The 14,216-nt window shown below is 40.4% G+C and overlaps 1 protein-coding gene across 13 annotated transcripts in view; it reads left to right on the forward strand.

The window, feature by feature from the left end:
* The first annotated feature begins 3,915 nt into the window (after nt 1-3,915).
* The window catches only part of LOC129768712 (ras-related and estrogen-regulated growth inhibitor), a 35,657-nt gene continuing 25,356 nt past the window's right edge, over nt 3,916-14,216 (forward strand). For 3 of the 13 annotated variants that reach the window (XM_055770520.1, XM_055770523.1, XM_055770527.1), the window contains exon 1: nt 4,095-4,203. Coding sequence is in view for 1 of the 13 variants with exons in the window: in XM_055770515.1 (XP_055626490.1) it covers nt 13,141-14,202 (1,062 nt within the window). In the remaining 12 variants the exon portion in view is untranslated. The other 10 variants (XM_055770521.1, XM_055770524.1, XM_055770528.1 and 7 more) reach the window with 8 other exon arrangements.

The following is a 14,216-nucleotide window of genomic DNA, read 5'->3' on the forward strand; positions in this document are numbered from 1 at the left end:
CAACTGTGGCTTATCCGAGAGGAACCTGTCGGGTACTTACCTGATTTCATTCAACAACTGTGAGGTAACAGTTAACAACCAAACGTTTTCAAACTATAACCGGAACATAACTGGAGAACCTATTCATTTGCCGATGTATGGCATACCTATAGAAAAACAACGTATTGTTGTTAATCTGAGCTTACATCATTTGCATAATCTGCACCTAGAGACAAGAAAAGAGATGGAAGAAATCCGTTTAAACGCCACTAGTATACAATGGCCACATTGGACAATTTTTGGAGGACTATCATTTACTCCCATTGTCATAAGCATTATTTTCTTTTTGTTCATTTCCCGCCATAGAAGATCAGAAGTCAAAATCCAGATGAATCACCAAAAGCAGGCCCCAGATGAAGCAAAGAGATTCCAAATATTACCATTAAGTGAAATTCTTCGTATGGAACCTCACACTTAAAGGGGGAGAAGTTAACGATTGAACCCTAGACACAACCAGCCCATCGTCAGCATAATCGCGTATCGCATGAGAAGCGATATGAGCCGCCGCAGATAAACAAACATCATTTCTGCTGAGTGGACAACCACCGCGGGACTGTCATCAGTTAGTTTACATATAGCCTGGAGAGATGAAATAAAATAGTCTTAACTTCATCACCGACAAGTGCAGTCGAACTTTTATTTTTAAAAAGAAAACCCTAGAAAATATTTAACTCGCGCGCAGGATGCTGGTGGTTGAGTCTTCCAGCAATCAGAGAGCCCTTCTCTCTTTGTAGCATCTTTTTATATCCTCAAAGATGTGTGGCCAGTTTCCTCCATGAGTACCGGTATTCTGGAGAGAATGGAGATGAATTTGTACCCACTGACCACCTTTATTTATCTCCCCGGTTAGCCCAAGCGAAGGTACGGTATGTTCTGTTGTTCTGGTTTGTGAGTGCGATGTGTTTTTCCTATGGCACTTGACTCACCTTTCCAGTGTATCATTAAGAAACCTGGAAATCAGGTTACAAGCTACTGAATCAATATCATCATCGTTGAAGTTGATCAAATTGAGTTCAAAACTCAGAGCCCTCATTGACCATCTTTGTGTTGTTACAGAATAAACACGTCCACGCAACAATCATCAGCGATGGAGAACGATCCACGGTCGAAATAAGATCAATTCATCCATACAACTGCTCTGCTCTGCAAGAAACATCGGGCTGCTGTTCTATAAATAACTTAACAATGATCAATCAACTGTCTCCGCTGTCCGGTCTAACTGGATAATGGAGAAACAGAAGGAAAACTCTTACGCCTAAATGGCTGCTGTGTAAATGTGTACCATATACAATGGTATAAGAAGGGAATACTCTAACACCGAAAAATGGCAACTATGTAATGTGCTAATTATAGATATGATAAATATGTGACATGTACACGATTAAAATTCGGCTTTGTTACAGCTAAAATGCTAATGAACCTAAAATAAACTAAAGGGATAAAAAAAAAGTTGATCAAATCAGGAACAATTTCAAATGCCTGTTTGATCAATGCAGTCCGCGACGTTTGATAGAAAATGCCTAAGTCTCCATAATTGTGTCACGACCACAATTTCATATAGGGGAACAGGGGGGAATTTGGAACACCTAAGCAAATAATCTAATATTTCCAAACGAATACGGTCTAAATCAAAAATGTCACATTGTATACTGAGCTACACTTGTTTTCTCTCAATCAATAATGGCTAATACTTATATCAAGCTTCAAATTACCAAATATATCGTAAAATAGAAGAGATGATTTTTGGACATTAAAATTTGATGCGGGGTGATTTGGACCGTCTGTGGGGTGATTTGGTCCAGTGTGTGTTTCATCGAAAAAAACATACTTATGTTTATGTAAAGTATTTTGGGATAATGTTACAATCAGTAACAGTGTTCTAGGATCGATACCATGAGTCTTGGCCAGATTCCAGACCAGAAAAATTGGATTGACACCATCTCGAATTCTGCATGAATCTTTTCACTGTTGTTCGAGCATTTTCGAACACTTTCGTTGTTGGTCAAAGAAAATCCATTCTTGATGGCCTGAGTTGCTCTTTCAAGCTCCTTCTTCTTTCAACGTTGTCTGCCCATCCTCTTTTTGTAATTCTTTGACATCTGGAATCAATTAGATCAAAGAAAAGCCTCAAACCTGTAGGACCAATTCACCCCACAGAAACGTGTCCATGTCACCCCACACAACATGCAAAAATTAAAATGCAATTAATTTCATTTATTGTTATCAAACTTACAGTTTCGCTGCATCAAATTTTTCCTGTTCTGTAGGCGAACAGAACTTTACTGCACATAACACGAAAAGTTTGTTTAATCAGCGGGAAAAACATTAAAACCACGATCGGACAATCAAAGTGCTTCTTGTGTTCATGCTACCGTTTCCTTCCACCTGCCGAATTTTACCAAAGTTTTTTCACGTTAGTTACATACGGTTCAATAATAAAACAAAATGACATTATAAAAAATCCAAGTTGAGCCGTACTTTTTGAGTTTTTCACCAATAAGAACCAAAAATTTTATGAGAAAGGCATTATGAAACTACCTTTAAAACGGCAACAAATTATACAACAAAACGGCATACGACAAACATTGATTGACTCAAATCGAGCAGTCCGAAACATCTTAAATAAAGTTATGAGTTTCTCGCAAAAATAATTGAAATACTCTTTTACCCCAACCTAATAAAAGTTGTAAGGAATTGACTAATACATGAGCCATGAGGAAGAATTGTATGTTTTTCACGTATAAAGTTGAATAGAAAATTGTGTGATTTTGGGGAAAACTGTTTTGGTCATGTTTTTTTTGAAAAAAAATACGTGAAGATGGATTTTGGTCAGCTCCCAGGACTAAAATTCTATAAGGCCGCAGCCAGAGGAGATGTCCCCAGCCAATTCATTCGCTGATAGATTTGCCAAGACTTCATTTGCAGGCATGAAGAGATCATGGAATAGAATAGTCGCCGAAGTAGACGAACAGAGAGTTCAAACTTTAATGAAGTGTATCCGAAGATAAGCACGAAAATTCATCAGAACTTCAACGGAACATTTTTTTTTCAATATGTTTTAATGAAAAAAATGTTATCTCTAAAAAAACTCCTCTTCAGAAATATAAAAGTATGAAACATGACATAGCTAAGCGTCAGTTCCATTTTTTCGAAAAGATCAAAAGTTAAGCAGAGATTTGCTTCAAAAGACCAACAATTCTTCAAACATGGAATCCGTAGTCTGCCAGGAATATGAGTAAAGTTTATATCTAGCGACATGCAATCCTTTCAATAATTAAGGATAGAACCATTTTATTTGCAATAAAATCCTAAATTTTCACAAAAAAGCGGATTCACTTCGCACACCTGCTATTAAATGGCTCTCTACTTCCCTAACGATGCTAATTACATTTATAATACGTCCACATCAGAGACCATTTATTTTTTGCTGATCACACCCACAACATCCCGAGATTCCGCATTCAAATCAACACATCACGCTGGAAAATAGCGGTGACAAGTTCAATGCCATCCTAGCGCGTATGAGGAGGATATTGTCCCAAATCGGTTGAACAAATTAAGAGACTAAAATTTTACGCCAACACGCGTCATTCCATTCATTCTCACCAATCATAACCGTTGATACTGCCGCAGCACCCACGAATCGGTGTGAGTAACGTCTTCTTCTATTTCTCGCATCCATTAGTAAACGATCTTCCCCTGCACACCCTTGCCGCCTAATCTCTTTTTCCCTGACGCGTAGTAGCCGCATTCCACATGAACCAGATGCCGAACCCATGTTTCGCTGTCAGTGTAAATAAACCAAAAGCGGGATGGACCCAGGGGACAGACCGATCGCCTCTCGGTCCAACTATCAGTGTTTTGATTCCGTCTCGATCATGAGCGGTCTTTACCTGCCATCATCTCACAAGCACGCCAAGCGTTAGAGCGACCTATTTTTAGGATCGGCATGTGAATTTCAGCCGTGCCAGTGTCGGCTAGTGTAAGTAAAGCTTGTGTGTATATGCGTGAAAAGTTGGATTTTCGCCCCATCCATTGCAAAATCCATTCTTCAGTTCAAATTTTCTCGAATATCTCAACGGACGGGATCGCGAGTCTGGATTCTTACCTTTACTGCGCCGTTGTTGTCGTTGTGTTTCTAGTGGTCTCGTGAAAGATTCGAGGGTATGCTGATCGAGTTCTGTGCCAAAACTTATTGAAAATTCGCCTAGAAGTGAAAGCGTTACGGGACCTGACCACCAATGACTGGAAGTTATCTTCCTGAGTCGTAACGGAATTTCATCGACGCGGAAGAATGTTGTATCATTAGTTTGAATAATTTTATGTGCACGGAACACTGGATCCGTTAAAGTTCCAGTTGGATTGTCAGGAAATGAAATGTGTTTGAATAGAAAGTGAAGACACTTGAAAAGCGATAATGTGTATTACTGAGCCTATAGAAGCAAAAAACAAACCCATTAGTTGGTGGGTATAGCAGAATCTCGGTTGTATTTGGAAGGGTGAATAAATGTAAACAACTATCGTGGGTATAGGAAAAACATTCCGACGTCATACAGCTACGATTTGGAAATCTCCACAATACAGCACAAAGAGTACTTCTTGTCGAGATACCTATTTGTAATTTGGTTTCATATTTATAATTGGTATCCATCAAGCTGTGGTAACTCACGAGGACTACAGATTCAAACTCTTGTTAGGGACGGATCAATGTTAGGGACGGATCAATGATGTGATGTGATGTGATTACTTTACACGCACTTTCACGTGCCATCTCAAAAACTGTAAAAAAACAGTTTTTGGAGGAACTAATTTTTTTTACATCTCACCGTTTATGGCGACATTGATCACGAATAGTTCACTCCGCTTGACACAAGTTCATATGCCCTGCCTAATAAGGTACTTCAAAGGTAATTTCGTTAGCTTCCTCCGTTTGAAACGGTCATCCACAGCAAACGTGTCCTTGCCCGTGAAATGTTTATTTCCCAGCAACTGATTAAAAATCCGCTTCAACGTAGGTCACATCATCAATGAGCCCTATTATAGAAATCGAATCGAGGATTCGATACAATCACTATCACTATCACACCGAGTAAAATCTGGAATTATAGAAATCGAGGAAAACTGTTCGATTCGTTAGTAAGCTCAAATGTCAGCGATTATGATGAAATATTTTGAAACAAGTTTGAAATGTTTCACGAAGCACTATAGTAAGGATGCCAAATCTTTTTTTGAGGCATCTGCTATGAAAATGTATTTCCAAAAGTGTTAATATGGTTATGTTTTGGAGTAAATTGATATTCCCTCAAAGAATGAAGCTTACTAGGCGTAAGGCACGCATGCATGTGTAATAAAAACGACAGCGTGGAACAATTTGCTTTAAAAAAATATAATTATTAGAAAATGAACTTTTTCATGTATTTTCATAACTGCAATCTATGGAATTCCGTAAAGAGTCACGCAAGAATTTCACTTTTTTATAGCAAAACAATTTTTTTTCATTCATGTAATGCAACATGTAATTCTCTTTTAGCGTAGATTTCTTGTTGTAGCGGCGTCAATAGCTTTATTGTATTGGGACCACCACCTGTTGCTCTGAATTCTCGCTTGTTGTGTGCTAGTGTTTTCTTTACCTTTCCCCTCATGTCAATCCAAACCTGTAATTTAAATAAAATCATTATTGTTTTGCAGGATAGCTTTAGCATATGGTATAGAAAGTTTGACATCTTCATCTGTAGGAGCATTTTACCACTGCGACCATTAGTTTGATCTATTGTAGTGAAAGTGGTGTAGTTTGGCATAGTATAGCAATAAAATAAAAAAGAAAATTACTGCCAAAAATAACGTACTAATGTATGCTAGTAGAAGTAAGCAATTTTTAGGTAGGAAATTCGCTTGAAAGAAATTCAAAGAGTATGATAAAATGTACATATGAAAGTTATGTGTATCGTAAAAGAAATACTTACTTTCTGCCATTCTGAACCAAGATGCATTGGTGGCCTCAGTGCATTAACCTCTTCTCTGAATTCCTCTATCTTTTCCTACATCGGGATTATATTAGAACTGCCCCCACAAAAACCTCGAGCAATGTCTACATTCGCTTTCATTGGTTCTACGAGCCGTTCATACTGGTGGTGATTTGGTTTTTTTCTTCCGCCACTCATTTTCAGCCACTGAAATATGCGCTGGAAGTAAATTCTGCATCGTAAATTATAACATGATTAATATAAATAATGCTGGATTGAACATTTACCTTGTATACACTATTCTGGCAGCACCGTAAAACAAATGCTGATCAAAACAAACGAACATGTGTTGAAAATTGCATATATTGAAGCGTTTCTGAAATGTTTTCAGAAGGATATATCAGGGACGCAAGCCAAAACAAAATAATTCTCTGAAGATATGCAACAAGCGAACCAAACAACTCGAGAAGTTCTGACACTTTCATCGATAGCTATCACTCGCTCGATGCTATCGAATTGCTCGATTTATATAATAGTAAAATAGAGCTAACGAGCAAAATTTTCATCGCCTCGATTTTTATAATAGGGCCCACTAACTGTCATCCGTTCCGAAGATCCTTGTGGCGCTCGAACGATATATAGGGTTGGGGAAAAAGAAATGTCGTATTTCTGATCGAAATTTTACGCTTTATTTAACATACTTAAAATTATCCAATTTAGGTCAAATATGCGCCATTTTGTTCGCAAACTTGTTGCCATTTAGAAGGCAACTTTATTATCCCCCCCTTATAAAACCCCCCTCCTTATTTGCAGAAAAAACTCAAACAGCCAGTTTCGCAAGACTCTTTTGAGGCCAACTTAGTATCACCAAGAGCATGCATGGACCGGATAAGATGATAATCACTTGGAGCCAAGTCCGGACTATACGGTGGGTGTAATAGGACATCCCATCCGAGCTCCCGTAGTTTCTGGCGGTTCAGCAAAGATGTGTGAGGCCGAGCGTTGTCCTGGTGGAAAACAACACCATTCCTATTGATCATTTCTGGCCGCTTCTGGCCAATCGCCTGCTTCAAACGGTCAAGCTGCTCACAGTAGAGAACCGAATTGAGGGTCTGGCCATAGTTGAGCAGCTCATAGTGGATGATTCCCTCCCAACCCCACCAAACACACAGCAAAACCTTCCTGGCCGTCAATCCGGGCTTGGCGATGGTTTGGACCGGCTCATCGCGCTTCGACCACGACTTTTTTCGCTTTAGGTTATCGTACGTGATTCACTTTTCATTACATGTCATCATCTTCTTCAAAAATGGGTCGAGTTCGTTCCGTTTCAGCAGTGCATCGCAGGCGTTGATTCGGTCTAAAAGATTTTTTTGCGTCAACTCGTGTGGCACCCATACATCCAGCTTTTTTACAACCCAATCTTCTGCAAATGGTTCCAAGCGGTGTTATAGTCTATATCCAGTTCCTGGCCAATCGAGCGAGTGTTCACATGCCGGTCTACTTGGATGATTTCAACGATTTTATCGGTTTCCACGACGATTGGCCTACCAGTACGGGGTGTATCTTCGACAGCCACTACACCAGAACGAAATCGATCAAACCAACGTTGTGCTGTGCGAATCGTTACAGTATCGAGTCCATAAACTACACGAATTTTTTCGGCCGCCTTCGTTGCAGTTTTACCTCGCAGGTAGTTAAAACGTAAAATATGGCGAATTTCTTGCTTGGTGGACTCCATCTTTGACGCGCTATAACTTAAGACTGAAAAGGACAATCACAACACTGTCAAAACGACACTTGTAGCACAGATTGTCGTCTTTAAATAGCCGTATAGTATGACCCGATGCGATAAGTATAACACAAGATATGTTGAGGTGTTGCCATATATTGACAATATACGACATTTCTTAAATATTCCCCAACCCAATATTTTCATCAGTGTTCCCAAGGCGCGGTGTGACAACCACAACTTTGCATGTGGTGAACAAAATCTTCCCGTGAACTTTTGCCGATTTTCTTGCATATCGACCGGAATTTTACTGATAACTGCAAAACTAAGGGGTTATTTTCGGTCAAGTATGAAAACAGTAACGCAAGTTTCAAAGTGTCGGAATAAACATTGACTCACCCACTCGATCCATGACTCACTTTAGTGGTATTTCTTGAAGGCTTTCCGATCGATCATTCAATTTCCGCGCATTGTTTCCGGTTTAAAAGTGGCGTCAACGTGCAGCTCATTTCAAGGCGGTAGTTTGTGTGAAGAAGGTATTTTACTGCGGTGAGATCTTTGTTTTTCGGTTGAAAATTGAAGCTAAAAATTGGTTTCGATGGGGTTGACTCCGCCGCCATCACACAATAGATTCGGTTTGTATTTTCTACTAACATTCTACATTGTTGGTACATAGTATTATTTGTGAATTATTTCTTTGGTAATAATATTTTTGGAAGCGTGGAGACGTAAAATACGCTTTGGTCGTTAATGCGGCTATATTTAATAAGATTTAATATGTAAATTTAATATGCTGTCCACAAGTATCCCAAGGTCCTTCACTGTGCTTGTACGTTTCAAAATTGTTTTCCATTCTGTAGTTGAAAAAAATAATAGAAGGCTGTGTCCAAGACACGACCACTTTGTTGACGTAGAACTACGCTGTTATTTTGTTAAAGTTGCTTGTTAATAACTTCGGATTTTATTTTACACACACACACACACTTATCCCCGCTTTGCGCTCTTCTCAACAGAAGCTCTTTCTATTATAATTTCCGGTTTCGACTAGCTTTGCTGTTATTCTTGGTGCAGCTAGTTTTGCTACTGTCATGCGAAACCAAATGACACACAAAATTCCTAAAAAATAATTTCTTAATGAGCCGATTATATCCTAGATATCCCCACACTGTTTGATGTAATGATTGCAATGCCAGACACATCCACGAGTAAGTAATTTGGTCGCGTCCACAGCTCAATCCGAAACGACGACATGTGATGACGCAAAACAAGGAAGAACAAGCGATATTCATTGCTTCGTATCTAAAATGATTAAATTTTCATTTTTCAATTTTCCGCAATTGTTTTGTTTGAATTAGTGAAATCATCGTTATTTTTTCGACACTGATGCCAAACAACATCATCGAAACAGCTATAAAAACCACTCAATGAAATGTTATTCCTGAGTCATAGCGTTTCATGGCATGAAAATCAATAAAATAAAATTGTGAATTCTAGCAACTTTAACATTGGTCAAGAAAATTGTATTGCAGAGCTCGGAACACTGCCACGGCAGACTCTGGTGTAAAAAATAGTAAACGGAAAAATATTACATCCAATCAAAATGTCTCGGCCAACGAAGAGAAGGGTTATAGCTCTCCAACGTGAATATGTGAAAAAAATACGATCAACGAAGGAAAATATTAAGGAATTATCAACATCGAGTTACTGTGCAGAAGAACTTGTTAATAACAAAAAGAGCCCCAATTCGCATGTGTTATAAATTTGCTCATGTTGCGCTCGCGTATAATCAGAATTTTACTTCATATGCAAATACACTTTCTATATTTATTTATATTTGCAATTGTTCATCGGAACACATCCTTCATACATTTTACTTAAATATTGAATTCTCGCGTAACTTTTGAAAAGGTCCTATGTAACAAATGTAAACAAATCGAGTTAATGGATGCACGCTATTAGTTTTTAATCATTGAATGTATTACAAAAACAATCGTTCACGTATCTATCTTCTTCATATTTTTGTCGCCGATACAAAAAATATCCAATGTACAGATTCGGATTTTAAGCACCCGGCTGTTACTTCGGACGCCACTTTCCTCCGACGGCCGAAACGTCCGAAGTAACAAAGCATTCAAAAGAACTCGCAGTCGTACTTCGGTCGTTTTGGAATTTGTTTCTTACAGGTGCTGTTATCGATTTCAGTGCAATTCAACGAGTGAAAACAATAATAATCAGTCTTTAGAACGAAATGCTGATATTTGGATTGTTATTTATTAGTTAGTTTCAAATTCTTATAGTGCAACGTAACATGTCCAATGTGCAAACGCGGGCAGTCAAAACGTCCAATGTAACATTTTTCGCTCCGAGGCTTCAACCTTAATCTCAAATCACGGAACAACAGTTACGATTGGTCTTACGGAGTTATTCTTGACAGCTAGTGGTGAAAACAGTGATAAAGATCGATAGCTTTTAAAACAATTCGCGAAATAATGTTCGGGTCTTCAACTTCGTTTTTCTCGAGTTGGCGAAAATGTTACATTGGACCTTTTCAAAAGTTACGCGAGATTTGTAATTTTTTTTCAACTGTATTCTAAGACTCGTGTCAGTGAAGCGCCACACAGTCTGATAAGTTAATTGATCTATTTAAGTTACAAAACGGTGTGCTTTGCTCTTCTCTCACAAACACTATTACCCCATTTTTACACGTGGTTTTACCTATACTACTACAATGGCTTCCCTTCCACCTTCACCTTAAATCACTCCCGTTCGTCTTCTTCTTCTTTTCGTTTGTCTATGGAGACTTCAAATCCAACGATTCATTCGTCTCCGATATCTCCCCTTCGTTGATCGCCGGTAAGTTGCTCATAAGTGACGGCATGGGTCTGTCTGATTCTTATGGACTCGAAAACTACTGAATCGATATACGAAAACTGGTATGTAGATGTTTTGGAACCGGGGAAGGTTTTAATGATAGTTTGAGACCGCTCTCTCTATCTAACGGGGGGCCGCCATACAAGTGAAACACAAATTTCTGTATTACTCGAGAATTAATCAAGCAATTGAAAACAAATAAGATATATGGAGGTTTGAGGGTGCAATAAATGTTTCTATGGTGATTAGACACCCCATCTTCCTCTCTAAGGGGGGGAGGGGTGGTCGCAATACAAATGAAATACAAATTTCTTCATTACTCGAGAATTAATCAAGCAAACGAAACCAAATTTGGCATGTGAAGGTTTTAGGGTGCAATTTTTTTTCTCTATTATAGTGACTTTCAACACATTTCGGCTGGTTCGTCACTTTTACTTCCATTTTTGGAAGAATGTCGGGAGTGAGAATTGAACTCGTGATCTCTGCGTGAGAGGTATGGATGTTACCACTACGCCAGATCGCCTCCACCTTTAGGGTGCAATAAATGATTCTATGGTAGTTAGATACTCCTCCTCCGTCTCTTAGGGGAAGGGGGGGGGGTGTTTGCCATACAAATGAAACACAAATTTCTGCATTACTGGAGAATTAATCAAGCAAAGGAAACCAAATTAGGTATATGAAGGTTTTAGGGCGCAATAAATGTTTTCACGGTGGTTAGACACTCCATCCCCTTCTCTAAGGGGAATCTGCCATACAAATGAAAGACAAATTTCTGCATTACTCGAAAACTAATAGAATGGAGCCAAATTTGGCATGTTAAGATTTCAGAGGGCACGAAACATTTCTATGGTGAATAGACACTCCTCCTCTCTAAGGGGTGAAGAGGGGAGGGGTCTGTCTTTATTCTATCAAATTTTCTGTATCAAACATTTATTCAATGTAACGGAGAAACATGTTATTTGAAAGTGGTTAAAAAATCTTGAACGAGAATTGTGTCTGAAAATAATCTGATATTATAATGATGAGTTTTGATAGAAGTACTAGGAATTTTTTAGTAAAAGGTAAATTCAACGGGGTTGATTAAAAAATCAATCAATGAACAGTTCTGCGATTGGACTCATGAACTTGCGCTTAGTAAGAAAACGTGAATGTTTGAAGGTATTGATAACAAATCAAATTTTGGGCGGGACGAAGTTTGCCGGGTCAGCTTATCTTAGCTTATCTTATCTTAGGAACTTGCCGATTCGTTCGGTATGTAAATCGTCTAAATGCATTCGCGGCAAAAATAGGTATTACCGTTAACTTTGTTTCATAAAAACGTGACCAGTTTTCTGATTTGACACTTAGAAAAAGAAAGCACGTAGAAAGACGTAGTTCTACGTCAAAAATACAGAATACGAGAACGACTGAAGAGATCACAGAGCATGAAATGGACGAAACTTTCAATTTAAAGCTGCAAGCAACCTTTCGCATGCGAAATGAAACTCTTTGAAGATGATAATGAATATAGCCAATTTAACAATTGCAATCGTCAACTACTTGGTTGGTAAATGACTGGACTAAGCGTACCATCGGTACTTCGCGTACCTGCAGGCATAAAATAGACCCCATTCGTGGTCCTTAGCTTCCTGTCCAGTAACTCCTATCCTTACCTCCCCGTGGTACCGGCTGGGGTACGAGTAACCATAGTGAAGATCGGGTAACCAACCCCGGTGGGATCTTGGTCGTATGCTGACAGGGAAGGGGGCCTATGCGAGCGTGTGTTCACCATGGAGGTGCGGCTCAAAACAGCGTCTGATCCCCATGTTAGGGGCGGCTGATCACTGTCTTCGTGCCAGCGGGGACTCTAAAAAGAGCTGTGCACGACGGTCCTCTGGCGAGACAGGGGGTTGGTGCAGGCCCTGCAAGCCATCCGTAAAAATAAAACGCACAGGAAAATTCACAAAGAAATTCGAGACAGGACAATCGGACTAGACCTACGCAAAGAACACGGACTAGAGATTGGAAACTCGGAACATGGAACTGCAAGTCTCTCAATTTTCTTGCGAGTACCCAAATTCTTTCGGAAATATTGAGAGCCCGCAATTTCAACATCGTAGCGCTGCAGGAGGTGTGCTGGAAAGGTTCGATGGTGCGATCATTCCATGGTGGATATACCACCTATCAGAGCTGCGGCAGCACACACGAGCTGGGTACAGCTTTCATCGTGATGGGGGAGATGCAAAAAAATTGGTTGGTGGCCGATCAATGAAAGAATGCGCAGATTGAGGATGAGAGGCCACTTCTTCAATACTTCTTCAATATCATCATTATCAGCCGAACGTTGCTGCAACATTCTCGCAGCGTCTTGAAGCTGCGTTACCGGGGGTAGACGAACTGGATGCTGTTCCCCTCGATGAATGCTGGAACTCCTTAAAATCAGCAATTAGCAGCACAGCAGAGACCGTAATCGGGTATGAACAACGAGGACAACGGAACGAATGGTTTGACGACGAGTGCCGAGCGCTCCTGAACGAGAAGGATGCAGCACGCGCAGCCATGCTGCAACGAGCGACTCGACAAAACGTGGAACGATACAGACTGAAACGAAGGCAGCAAACACATCTCTTTTGGGAAAAAAAGCGCCGCCTGGAAGAGAAAGAGTGTGAGGAGATGGAGCTGCTTTATCGTTCTCGAGAATCGCGGAAGTTCTTCAAGAAACTTAACGCCTCGCACAAAGGCTTTGTGCCGCGGGCCGAAATGTGCAGAAACAAGGAAGGAGGCATCTTGACGAACGAACGCGAGGTGATCGAAAGGTGGAGGCAGCACTACGATGAACACCTGAACAGCGCGCAGACAGGAGACCTAGACGGCGTTGAGGAGGTCTACACCGGTGCAATGAACAACGACGACGTACCACCCCCGACGATGGGTGAAGTTAAGGAGGCCATTAATCAGCTCAAGAACCACAAAGCAGCTGGTAAGGATGGCCTCGTAGCGGAGCTCTTCAAGGGAGGTCCGAGAAAACTTGTAGAGTGTATGCACCGGTTGATAGTCAGAATCTGGGACACAGAACAGCTACCGGAGGAGTGGAAGGACGGGGTAATCTGCCCCATCTATAAAAAAGGCGACAAGTTGGATTGTGGGAACTATCGTGCCATCACAATCCTGAATTGTGCCTACAAAATTTTGTCTCAGATCCTCTTCCGCCGCCTATCGCCAATAGTAAGTAGATTTGTGGGAAGTTATCAGGCCAGATTCATGCCCGGTTGCTCGACGACGGACCAGATTTTTACACTGCGGCAGATCCTCCAAAAGTGCCGCGAGTATCAGGTCCCTACACACCACATCTTTGTCGACTTCAAGGCCGCATATGATACAATCGACCGACGACAGCTATGGAGGATCATGGACGAACACGGCTTTCCCCGAAAGCTGACAAGACTGATTCAGGCAACGATGAACGGTGTGCGGTGCAGTGTGCGGATCTCAGGTGAGCTGTCGGAATCATTTGAGACTCACAGGGGACTTCGACAAGGCGATGGAATCTCCTGTCTGCTCTTCAACGTGGCGCTGGAAGGTGTTATGCGGAGAGCGGGCTTCAACATGTGGGGCACATAATCATAATCGGAATC

This window comes from Toxorhynchites rutilus, chromosome 2 (assembly GCF_029784135.1).
Source record: "Toxorhynchites rutilus septentrionalis strain SRP chromosome 2, ASM2978413v1, whole genome shotgun sequence".
NCBI lineage: Eukaryota > Metazoa > Arthropoda > Insecta > Diptera > Culicidae > Toxorhynchites > Toxorhynchites rutilus.